The sequence below is a fragment of the Capronia epimyces genome (genome assembly GCF_000585565.1).
Source record: "Capronia epimyces CBS 606.96 chromosome Unknown aczIQ-supercont1.2, whole genome shotgun sequence".
Taxonomy (NCBI): Eukaryota; Fungi; Ascomycota; class Eurotiomycetes; order Chaetothyriales; family Herpotrichiellaceae; genus Capronia; species Capronia epimyces.
The window spans coordinates 1,828,196-1,840,295 of record NW_006912905.1 but is presented as its reverse complement, the minus strand read 5'-3'; the positions used below and the strand labels follow the sequence as shown (position 1 = coordinate 1,840,295).

The 12,100-nt window shown below is 53.6% G+C and overlaps 3 protein-coding genes across 3 annotated transcripts; 2 read left to right on the top strand and 1 right to left on the bottom strand.

Moving 5' to 3' along the window:
* Positions 1-1,255: 1,255 nt before the first annotated feature.
* Positions 1,256-3,394, top strand: A1O3_02478 (uncharacterized protein; the record flags this gene model as incomplete). The annotated part of the gene is made up of 1 exon (XM_007732618.1): positions 1,256-3,394. The coding sequence occupies one exon, from the start codon at positions 1,256-1,258 to the stop codon at positions 3,392-3,394; it is 2,139 nt and encodes a 712-aa protein (XP_007730808.1).
* Positions 3,395-3,815: 421 nt separating this feature from the next.
* A1O3_02477 (uncharacterized protein) lies at positions 3,816-6,253 on the bottom strand (the record flags this gene model as incomplete). The annotated part of the gene is made up of 3 exons (XM_007732617.1): positions 3,816-4,536; positions 4,583-6,014; positions 6,067-6,253. The coding sequence occupies 3 exons, from the start codon at positions 6,251-6,253 to the stop codon at positions 3,816-3,818; spliced, it is 2,340 nt and encodes a 779-aa protein (XP_007730807.1).
* Positions 6,254-7,806: 1,553 nt separating this feature from the next.
* Positions 7,807-10,230, top strand: A1O3_02476 (uncharacterized protein; the record flags this gene model as incomplete). Its single annotated transcript, XM_007732616.1, has 4 exons — positions 7,807-8,102; positions 8,159-9,029; positions 9,077-9,650; positions 9,680-10,230. The coding sequence occupies 4 exons, from the start codon at positions 7,807-7,809 to the stop codon at positions 10,228-10,230; spliced, it is 2,292 nt and encodes a 763-aa protein (XP_007730806.1).
* Positions 10,231-12,100: the final 1,870 nt, after the last annotated feature.

Below are 12,100 nucleotides of genomic sequence, written 5' to 3'. Positions count from 1 at the left end.
ACATAGGTTCTGGGCAAGTAGCCGTCCCTACGCCCGGTTGAGAGGGGCAGGAAGAGTGGTGACGGAGGCAAGGTTGCGACCGGGGAGTTTGGGACAGAAGAAAGCAATACAACAGTAAAAGAAGAGGGTTGCGAGGTCGTCAGTCAGTTGCTCCGCGATGAGGGTGGGCAGGAGTAGATGGTATGAAAATGCCGCTTGGTCGCAGGTCGCAGGTCGCAGGTGATATGGTGATATGCTGGATCGACCCAGATCGGTGGAGCAGACTGGCTTTAGTGAGAAGTTAGACGTGAGCTACAGGGATGGACCGTGCAATGTGAATGCGTACCGTCCAAGGTACTCCGTAGGTGGCCGGCATATAGATAATGCAATCAATCTACACGCTGGATGTGGCGAGGAAAGTCTCCAGGATAGACTCTAGTAGGTCAGGTACGTGAGGCAGAAAGACGAGAAGCAGCGGATGAAAGAATAGTCAGATACGAGTAGGCTCTCTTCCACGGGATGGATGGATGGGTGCTGTTGTCGCAGAGAGCATAATAGTGAAGGAACTCATTACTGTATTAGTGTGGGTGACGGCAGCCTACCGGGAAGTACCAAGCAGTTCAGGGCTCAAGCCTAAGGGCCCTAGGCCCTCACCGGCCAGTAGTGCGTGCAACCTCCACGGCGAAACAATGCCTTAGTGCCTAAACAGAAGACGAAGCAGGCAGAGCAGGCAGGACCTAAGGAGCCTAGAGAGCCCTAGGAGCCCCCTAGCACTATATTTAATAATGAGCCTGAGCTTTAGCCTTACTGTCCCTAAGGAGCCTTCCGCCCTGATGACCTGAACCTACAGTAACCATTGCCACACCACTGGCCCAGGCACCCACGTCACCCAACCCGACACTACCGGACCAGGTCCTGTACATTCTCTGTAGTAATACTTGTGCATCTGTGATCCTGAGTCGCTTGCACTTGGACTGTGTGCAACCGAAGCACCGACTATTACAGTACAGTACGGCACATTTCTGGGGTTTATTCCCTTCTGTCACTTGAGCGGCGTGGACAGTTATCATCTTCGTTCTATACAGCTCGCACCTCCTGGTGTCGCGGCCCAACCACCACCTTAATCGAGGCGCTCGAAGGCTCCGGAGTACTCACTGCCCGGTTCTGACCTCTACCTGTAACTGGTTGCTTTGCGACATGCCTGCTCTATCTCAACGCTTCAACCATTGATGGCTACTGGCATACACTTTGCTGAGGCGCTCCAGATTCCTGAATCATGGCCTCTTCTGTCGGCTCCGATGTCTTCGCCCTCGTTGCGTTTTCAACTATATCGATCGCCGTCCTCGTCCTCCTACGACGCTATCTTCCCCTACGGACCACGCCGGCCTTCCTCCTAGTCCCTATCTTCTTCTCCCTCGTCCTCCCCGCGAGTGCCATTCTGTTGGTTCCGATTGATCTTGCGTCAAGCGCACGGGAGAGCGAGCATGGAGGCAAGGGGATATGGTTGCCAAAGAGAGCTGTACTGGTCTCATGGAGAATCGTCTATTGGTTGACCTTTGTCCTGACATGGGTTGTGCTTCCACTGCTGGGAGAATACGTGGACGCTGGCTATCGCGATCCAAGGTCTCGCATGATCTACTCCTTGCGCGCCAACGCCAGGTACCAACTGATCGTCCTTGGCTGCGCTGTGGCCGGTCTGGTCTATATGATCTTCTCCTACGGCTTCGACTTTACGGCTATCAGGGGTTTGGTCATGGCTCTGGCTTACGTCTGGGGTTTGATACTAGCCATCTATCTCATGGGTCATGGACTAGTTGCCATACCTAGAAAGATGTTCCGGAAAGCGAATATCAGTGACAGCTTGCGACGTGTGCAAGCCCAGGCACCCCCGGTTCATGAGAAGCTGGAGGACGCCATCTTAGCCTTAGAGGAACTAGGAGCACAGGTGATGCAGCTCAAACAAAGGAAGACCGGAACCGCCCGGGATTTCCAAGAATGGATCGAGGAGTTGGTGGATATGACCGGGCAGTTGGAGAGTCGTGTCTTCGCGAATCCAATTACCGTTGATGCCTCGGCCAAAGTTCCGGCAGTCGTCACGGAGCGATACCTGGCAGACCTAACCCGGAGACTCGTTCGAGCCCGCCACCGCCGAGCAAGATACATTCGTGAATGGGACAATATCGTGCAGACAGCAGCGGATCTTCAGGCCATCCTCGACTCAAAAGCATCCAAGAAGTTGGATTTTGGCCGGGCGCCCTCGTCCCTCTTCGGTCGAGTCTCCTTCCTGACACCGTTCATGCGCTACCACTTGTACGTGCATGTCGTTCCCGCATTGAGAATTGCGTTGGGAGGACTCTTCTCGCTTGCCTCTGTGGCCATCATCTGGTCTGAGATGATCAAATTCCCTGCGCCTCACCTCTCTGCGGTGAGCCTCACAGTCATCCACCATCCCAGCAACCATAATTACCAGATCGGGTTCGGTGGCCAGCTCGTCTCCTCCATGTGGATCACGTACATGTGCGTTTGTGCCCTGAGTAGCTTCAGTGACGTCCCGACCTGGAGACAGCGAGCGCTGGTCAAGAGGAACACCTACCCAGAGTCTGCATGCTGGTATTCCGGACAGATCGCCAAGCTGACGGTTCCCTTGGCCTACAATTTCCTCACTTTCCTCCCCAAAGACATCCAGCAAACATCTACCTTCTACAACTTCCTAGGCCGCCTGATCAACCTGACTCCACTGGGCACGTGGTTTGACTATCTATTCCCCATGTTCATCTTGGTGCCCGTGTGTGCCACGCTGTTCAACCTGTACGGCAAAATCAAAGACATACTCGGATTCGGTATCCTCGAAGACAGTGAGGAGGACAATCCGTCTGGCTTCGGCACTGGCGGATGGCGCGAGGGCCGCGACCTCATCACACGCGATCTACAGGGCAACCGCTCCACAAGTTTGGGAATTTCAGATCCGCCGCGTTCTTCCTCCTCCTTCGATGTTGCGCGGACCTCACGTGCTGAACCGACGAGATGGGTCCCCTCCTCCACACAGAGGACAACACCGGGCATCTCGACGACACGGACTTCAACGGCATCTAGAGTCGGCGGTTCGAGAGTGCCTCTCGACCCAGAACCCGAGGAACAAAACTTCTTCACCCTGTTCGGCCGGAGGGTCAAAAATACCTTCGACACCTTCGACACACCCAAGTGGATGCAGCCGTCGCGTTCAGGGTCAAGCGGTGCGGCTGGCTCCGGAGGAGGAGGATTAGGCTTCAAGCGCCCGAAATGGATGGGTGGCGGCGGCGGTGGTGATGATAGGCCATCTTCCAACCCCCAGGACTCGAACGCCGGGTCCGACCCAGGCTCGAACGTTCTAGGGCTATTTGGCTCACGGTCAAACGACGGCAGGATCATGATATAGCTAATATAACATATAGGTACATTTTCATCGAATGTAGATTTTAGTCCAATCGGTCGGATGGCTCGACCCTACATAGATGTACAACTGGGCTTTTGCACAAACGATATGAGCAGCCTCATCAATTCGTTAATTGTAGTCACCTTGGTCCGTTCTGCCCGCAGCAGACTATCTCTCTTTCGAGGTATCTCTATCCAGGCCAGCCTCAGCCTTGCATACATGTACACTTCATCGTCCAAGTTCATTGTCGAAGGGACGGAGACCCTGCCTGAAGAACCCTCACATTCACCATATCGTGCCTGGATTGGACCCTATATCATCATTAAAAAGAAGTTGGACATTGTCAAAGAAACAAAGTGGCCATAAAGCTCGTCTTGGTTGTCTTCTCCCTTCCCAAATACCGAAGAATGCTGGATTGGTCATATTATATCTCCCTCACTGGCATTCCACCGGGCCCTGTCGGTGGCGGCGTCGCAATGGGGTATCTCCCATCTGTTCCCGCCCCGGCAGCGCTGGCGGGTGGGATTCTCGGAGGGCCCATCATCATTCCGCCTCTCATTCCAGGAGCGCCGCCTCCTTGGCCTCGATTCATCGGTCGCCCGGGCGGGGCAATTCCAGGGATTTCAAAATCCGGGTTGCCTGCCAGCAGTACATCTCGCTTCAATTGCTGGTCTCGTCTCCGAATAGGAGGGCCGAATGAACCGAATTCCCCGCCGGCACCCGGTCTCCAGTTAGGGTTGACTCCACGCTGGCTAACCGACGTAAAGTTACTGGCATCGCTCTCAGCAGGCGATCGAGCTCCAGGGAGATCTTCGTAAGAATTCGTCTGGGGCAGTGGGCCAATGGAATCCGGTCGCTGCAGTCCAGATTGTCCCGGCGTTAGAAGCGTTGGCACACGTGCTTGATTTGGGTTCGACGGCATTGGTAGCATCGGTTCAGGTTCCGACGCAAACCTAGGATCCACATCTTCATAGTATGCATCACTGCCACCAGAGTTCACGCGTGGTCTTCGACCTTGGCCACCATATCCTCCCATCTGACTTCCGCCTGCGGGAAGCTCTACCGGGCCATAACGTCCAGGAGAGCTTGGTTGGGCAAAATCGTCGGGGGGCATGGGGTTCCACTGGGCCCGAGGGGGCACATATCTGATCGAATTAGCCTGAAGTGCGATGCTGGATGAAGACAACTTACGGATCTTGACTCTGAGATCTACCTAGATGGAAATCCCGTGTGGACGTGCCTGCCAGTTCTGTCGCTTCGTTGGCTGGCAACGGAGGCATTCCTGGGGGCGGTGAGGGCAGCCGGCCGGTGCCAGCAGGCGACTGAACTCTACTGCCATAGGGTGATCGCCTAACCTGTGAAGGGGACTGTGCTCGTGCACCGTACGGGGTATGGTGTTCATCTGGCCCGGTCGTGTAGACGGAAGGGCTGGTCACATCAAACCTCCTTTCCCCATCTTCAATGAAAGGCTGCGATGCAGCAATGGTCAATGGTGGTCCAGCCCGATTGGGGTATTCTTCTGGCGGTGTGTATCCGGACGGGGAGTCGTTACCACCATTGAGAGGGTATCCAGGAGGGGGTCGTCGCTGCCCACCGGCCATCATTGCCCCTGCGGCCATGCCACCCCCGACGCCAGCGCCCATGGGAACTCCGCCTCGGCCGCGTCCGCCGTAGCCCCCTCGCATATCTGTAGAAAACCCTCCCCGTCCAGGGTAGTTTTGAGGAGGCGGAGGGCCGCGAGGACCATACCCTCCTCGTTGAGGATATCCTCCACGAAACGGAAAGTTACCCCTACCCCTAGAACCGTAGCCCCTGCCAGGTTGACGGGGTACACTGCCATCTCGATAAGGGCCTGGAGGTGGCCCGTCGTCCCCAGGCCTTCGATCCAGCATAGGCCCTGGAGGGCCACCGGCCGGTAGAGGGGGGGCATTTCCAAACTGATCTCGAGGTCCATCGGGCGGCGGTCGGCTGCCCGATCTTGAAGGAGGGCCGTAAAACCCATCAGACGCACCGTCTCGAGAAGCGACCAAAGTATGTTCATCGGACAAGGCTTGTGACCTCAGGGGTTGGCGATCTTCATCTGTCTTTTGAGCGGGGTCGAATGTTGCGAACGCCGGTAGCCTGTCAGCCCCGGGAGCGCCATTGACCATGGGAACTGCGGGATCCGCGGTGAAGGATTGAGCGGCCATCTTGGATTCTTGGGCCTGTCGGGTGTAAAAGTTCTCCCCACTCATTTCGGCATTTTCAGCAATTCTCTTCTTGCGGGCCTTTCGAGAGACAAGGGTTCTCCGCATAGCACAAGTGACCACACCGGACGCCGTGATTAGAATTGTAGAAGCAAGAACAATCCAGCCTCCCCATTGTAAGTGTGGGACAAACAAGAGTATATCCACCAGGAAAGCCAACAAGGTGACCAGCAACGTTGGGAGGAGAAGGATCAGGAGGCCGAGGAGGTAACGGGCCGAATGCGAGGGAGAATGGAGGTGAGCGGCTGCAGCCAAAGCGAGGCAGACCAGGTTACAAAAGGCGGCGACCGGATGGACGATGAGCAGAGACGACAAGGAATGGCGGGCGCTGGACGGCAAGTTGAAATCGCCATCGCCTGCAGAACCAAACAGGCCATCTAGTGCAAAGTGAGCGAGAATGCATGTGCCAGGGAAGGAATTGGTCAGTACCCGTTGTATATCCCACCCGGATCCCACTACATTGGGAACCTTTACAGTAGCCGAAAACGCCAAAATTGACTCCCTGGTAGGTTGCAATGGGGATGCTTTTAACGACCGGTGTCGAGATAACCGACAAGAGCAGGAGAACGAAAGAAACGAACAGGAGAATCGTCAAAGGGGTGGCAGGTCTCAGCATCGTTCAAGGTGTAGCTGTACGATGTGGTGTCGGGTGAGATAGAGGATGGGAATCAGATCAATGGCGCAACCGCGCGGGACTGCCAGAGATCGGTGGTGCGCATGGAGGTGACAGAAGCGAGTGAAAGAGACCGCAGGTTGACGGTTGGACAACGGACGACAAGACAGCCAGATGAGAAGAAGTGAAGAACGAGAGATGTGGTTTGTCGGCAGTCGATATTCAAGTCAAGTTGGATGTGCTAAGATGGTGGAAATGGAAATGGTAACGGTGGAAGTGGGAGGGGTGAGTTGAACGCAGGTGTCTGGCTGGTGTCTGGTGTCTGATGTCGGACAGAAAGGCGTTTGAGGCGCAGTTCCAAGTTCAAGATGTTGCATGCACGGGCGGGATGGAAACCAGGCGAGTGGCAGGAGAGTGGGAAGTGGAGAGAAAGCCCCTAAATTCCCATGCACTGGCCACAGTCTCGCCTACAGTATCGCCCACTAGAGAGGTTAGGTGGTGCTAGGCTGGTCTTTGGCGTACTTTGGCGTCCGTAGGCGTCATTATAGAGAGGCTAAAAGTCCGGGTAAGCTGTCGACTAGGCTAGGTGATAAGAATCCACAGCCTAATCCCCAGCCTACGGGGGGCTCACACCAGTTAAAGAGCGGCATGGTGGACGGGTGGGAATTAGACCCAATCTCAACGGAGACGGAGATGGACTCTGGAGTCTGTCCCAGTAGTTATACGGAGTGATAGTACATAGTTGCAACGCTACGGACCAGCCTTATTTTTATTGCAGGTATGGATACGATACTCCATACTCTTGTACGAGTGCGGATAACATAGCACTCAGGAGTCGCACATATGCCTGCCGTCTCTTGGGTGTTTCAGTATGGCGCCCTTTGAAACATGGCCCTCACGTGAGTTGCCACGCTCTGGGGTCCGTTATATGTGCTCCCTGTATGTCCCTGGGGAAAGGGTCAAACAACTTGTGACGTCAACTCTGTATCTGTACATGTGTTCCACCCAATTCCCTCGAGATACAAAGCTCTTGCAGGCTCAACTTCTGCGGAGAGTGTGGAGATTCATCTTTCTTGACACTTGATATACGTATCGATTATCCAAGTCAGTTTCCACGTGACAGACCAAGCACAGCCAGCTGCTCCCTCTGACCAATCGGCTATTAGCAGCGTTAAGCTACCACTAGATAAAGCTTAAAACCTCACTCGCCAACCAGCTGCCGTGGTTGGGCGGATGCACATCAGGAGACGGCTGCTAGTACTGTAATGCGACGTCATTCGGAATCCCATCTTGCTGCCCACTGGCACTGGTGAGAATTGCTCTTTTGTCCTCCGCATTTCCCGCGTCCTCGTGAGATGCAGGTCCCAAGATCTGCAAGGATCAAGAGGTTGATCCTTCCCTCCCTGTCTTCAAGTCGTTCCTGTTGACGGCAATCCCATCGTGGCACAAGGAACGAAACGCCCTCTCGAAGCATAGCATGCCCAAGGCCGCTGTGTCCCCAATTGCCCTTCCTCCTCCGCTCGGGCCTGCTTCTCCTCCCATTCCACCACCGCAAGATGAACGACCCCGGCCTGGACGACCGCATCCTTGACGCGTCCAATCAGGTCTCTGAAAATGCCTCCCCTTCCCAGCATTCTGCCACCAACGTGCACTTGGACGAGGAAGAGGAAGAGAGGAGTTTCTTGACGCCCGCGAGGTGGTGGTATGCCTCCACCGCGTTCCCTCTCGTTGCTGGTACGTTTGGCCCTATGGCCAGCGCATTCAGCATATGCGCCCTGGTGGAAAACTGGAGAGTAAAAATACCTCCGGGCGGCAGCGAGGAACATGGCATCGACATCAAGGACCCAAGCTGGTACGTAAATCTAGATGCAATGCTGTGGTCCTAGATATTGACCCGTGGCTCGACAGGCTAATTGCTGTCAACGCGGTCTCTCTCGCCTGCGCTCTTATCGCCAACCTGTCACTGCTACTTAACATGGCCCGCCGCATGCCATTCAAGATAGCCCAGCCAGTCACCATTATCGGTTTCTGGCTCGCTTCGATCCTCCTCATCGCTCTCATCGCCGTCGCGTCCCATGACTTCCATGAGCCCGGGGTCCAGAATCAAGCCCTGACCCAAGCCTACTACTACGCCACCTTTGCCGCCGGGTTGTACCAGATCATTTCTTACCTCATGTGTGTCACTGTGTACGGAGCCTACAAGGGCCACTATAGCAAGGAGTTCAAGCTCACCGTTGCGCAACGTACACTGATGCTGCAAACTATTGCATTCCTTGTTTACCAGCTTCTGGGAGCCTTAATTTACTCTCACGTTGAGGGCTGGAAGTTTCTGGATGCCGTGTACTGGGCCGACTTCACCTCTCTCACCATCGGCATCGGAGCTGATTACGTGCCCAAGACCAATGTGGGACGTGGTTTGCTTTTTCCTTTTGCCATAGGTGGCATCATCACCCTGGGTCTTGTGGTCAGTTCCATTCGATCACTGATCCTGGATCGAGGGAAGAAGAAGATGGGGGCACGCTTGACCGAAAAGACTCGAGCTCGATTGGTCATGGAGATTAACCGCATCGTCAACAACAAAAGCCATCTCAGAAGGCGCCTCATTGGATCAAACAACGGTCTCGCCAAGGCACTGGCCACCGGGGCGGGCGATGAGGAGCTGTCCGAGCTCGACAGAAGGGAGGCCGAATTCGAGGCGATGCGAAGAGTCCAGGAAAGGGCGGCGACCGAGCGGAAGTACATGAGCCTAGTGGTATCGACGTTCGCGTTCGCATTCCTGGTGAGTTTGGGTGCTTCTGATGTTTGACTCTTGCTGACTAGATAAAGTGGACGATCGGCGCTCTGGTGTTCTACAGCGCTGAAAAGAACCAAGAGTGGTCATATTTCGAATCCGTCTACTTTTCATATACCACCCTCTTGACAATCGGCTATGGAGATGTTGAACCGATGAGCAACAGTGGAAAACCGTTTTTTGTGTTCTGGTCACTGCTTGCGGTGCCCACGCTGACGATCCTGGTCTCAGACATGGGAGACACAGTGGTCAAAGCTGTGAAAGAGACAACTATCTGGCTTGGTGAGATCACCGTTCTTCCCAGCGATGAAGACACCACGAGAAATCGGTTGAAGCATGGTCTGTATAAAGCCACACTCGGGAAAATTGACCCTCGTCATTCATTTTCCCGAGATATGGAAGAAGGCTCAAGCAATGACGATGACGAAAAGGAACTTCATCCAGGATTAATCCGGCTGTTCGGTAGACATGGTAGAAAGCGAAGAAACAAGGGTGATCATAAGGCGGTAGATCGACTAGCCGCAGATTTTGAGGGCTCCGAAGAGATAGATGAAACAAACGCCCGCAACCAGGGTGATCGAGCGGAAGAAGGCAGGTTTGACCGGTCGTGTGGATTTGCTCCTTGCTGACAGGCACAGATGAACACCATTATCGCCATGCTCTCCTTGCCCAGATCCGCAAAGTATACGCCGACACCATGGCAGCCACGCCCAAAAAGTACAACTATGCGGAATGGACCGTGTTTCTCAAATTGCTGGGAGAAGACGAGGCAGACCCGTCCTACCACAAACGGGCAGTGGACCTAGCCCATGGATCAAAGGGGGAAGAAACACCCAAAGACAGTGGACAAGAGGCCACATACTCGAACCAAGAAGGAACAGGCGCAGAACAGAAGAAGAAATGGAGTTGGATAGGCGATCGAAGTCCATTGATGGGAGACATGGAGGAATCAGAATGGCTACTGGAGAAACTATTCCAGAGGCTAGAGGAATCTCTCCGCGGCGAAGGCCGCGAGAAGGAAGAAGATACCAAGAGGGAGACAAGTCGAAACCATCCGGGTGAGCCGTCACAACCTCCAGAGACTGAAGTTGATGCCACGGGCAGGCATATGGTGAAAGGGAGTCAATCCCACACAGGTCAAGAGAGTGCTGCAAGCAAGCCTGAAGAGGGGGAGCAGGAGGGGGGATGAATTTGATTGAAGCCTAAAACCGGAACATTTGTGAACACATGTAGCGATGGCGTTGAAGGGATGCTCAAAAGTCTTGGATATATTTAATAGGACAGGGACAGGAACAGGATAGACTGCCAGTAATCTCTATGAGGAGCAGTTGGTCAGTTGGTCAGTTGGTCAGTTGGTCAGTTGGTCAGAAATCTCAGAATGCCAAAGAGCATCGCTACCTTGGTCAATTTGTGGGCAGTCTTCTCTTCCTCTTCTTCTCTCTTGCGCTGTCGTTGTGCACAGCCTCGTCTAGTTGGGGGGTAGGGGTGGGGGAGTGGGAGGATATACATACATACATACATACATACATACATACACACATACATATGACTAGGATGGGGATGGGGATGAAGATGAAGATGAGGATGAAGATGAAGATGAAGATGAGGATGAAGATGAAGATGAAGATGAAGATGAAGATGAAGATGAAGATGAAGATGAGGATGAGGATGAGGATGAAGACTAGGATGATGATTAGGATGAAGATGAGGATTAGGACAAGACCGAGGAACAAGCAGGAGGGATATTTCCTCTAGGTTGAGGTTGAGTTCGAACTCTAACATTCTATGGTGTGCTGTGCTGTGCTAGCTCTAACAAACACTGATACCAGCCCCTTAGCACTTCCAGCTCTCTGATGATAGCAACGTGATCCTCTGAGCTTACTACATACATGACTGAGTTGCTTGCTTGTGATCCTCTGATTTTACCACATGACTGAGTTGCTTGCTTGCTTGCTTGTGCTCGTGGGTGCAGCACATACCGTACCCGTACCCGTACCCGTACTGCAGCATTTCACTTTCCCGAACACCGCATTGCTCTGTGTCTATGTCGGCCCTGTCTGAAAACACCGCATTGCTCTCTGTCTGTGTCGGCCCTTTCTGAAAACAAGGCAAGGAAACAAAAGGGGGAAAAAAGGGGGGAAAGGGGGGGAAAAAGAAAAACAGCAAATCCCAAAATCCGAATGCTCCGCCTCTGGCACCAAGTACCGAGCAGGTCGAAAGCACAGAAGAAGACATCCCAAGCTTGCCATGACGGCATATGCAATTTCGAGAGTGGCGTGGCCAGCTTGCCTGCATCACTCCATCACTTCATCACTCCATCACTCCATCCACAGACTGCAACAGTCCTTGTTGCTGAAAGGGCCTGCCTGCCTTCCTGCACCGGTCTCAGTTTCGTCGCCGAGCCCACCCAGCTCTCAGTCGTCATCGAGCATGCTTCAGTTTCAACCGTGGCCCAAGCCCACTTCTGTTCCGTATCGCTTTTGAACGCAGACAAGCACTAGCCGAGGAGTAGCTTGTTCATGGCTGAGTTGACTTGTCATTGCAGGCGTCGATACAGAAGAGGAAAGTGTAGAGCATTAGACAGAAGAAAGCCATAGGAAGACTGGCCAAATATTTGACGAATCTTCTCTTCCGTTCGTTTTTGAATGGTGGTATGTCAAGGAGTATATCCATGAACATACTTACCAGCCATATGAATTCACTCCCGAGTATACATCGAGAAATCAAGTCAGCTGTCGGAAAGGCAGATATTGGATTCAACACCGTCCTAATTACCACAGAAACGATGGGCAAGATCAAGATCAAGGCGAGAAGAGTCCAGACATGAGACCAGTGGAGCACTTGAGACAAGTGGAGCGATACATCTCGAGGCTCTTCGGGAGGCTCCACTTGAAACTGTGCGTAATTTCGTGGATGAGGCTGGACTTGAGGCTGAACTTGAGGCTGAACTTGAGGCTGTTCAAGAGGCTGAACTTGAGGCTGACCTTGAGACTGTCCAACATGCTGAACTTGAGGCTGTCCAAGAGGCTGTTCAAAAGGCTGAACTTGAGGCTGACCTT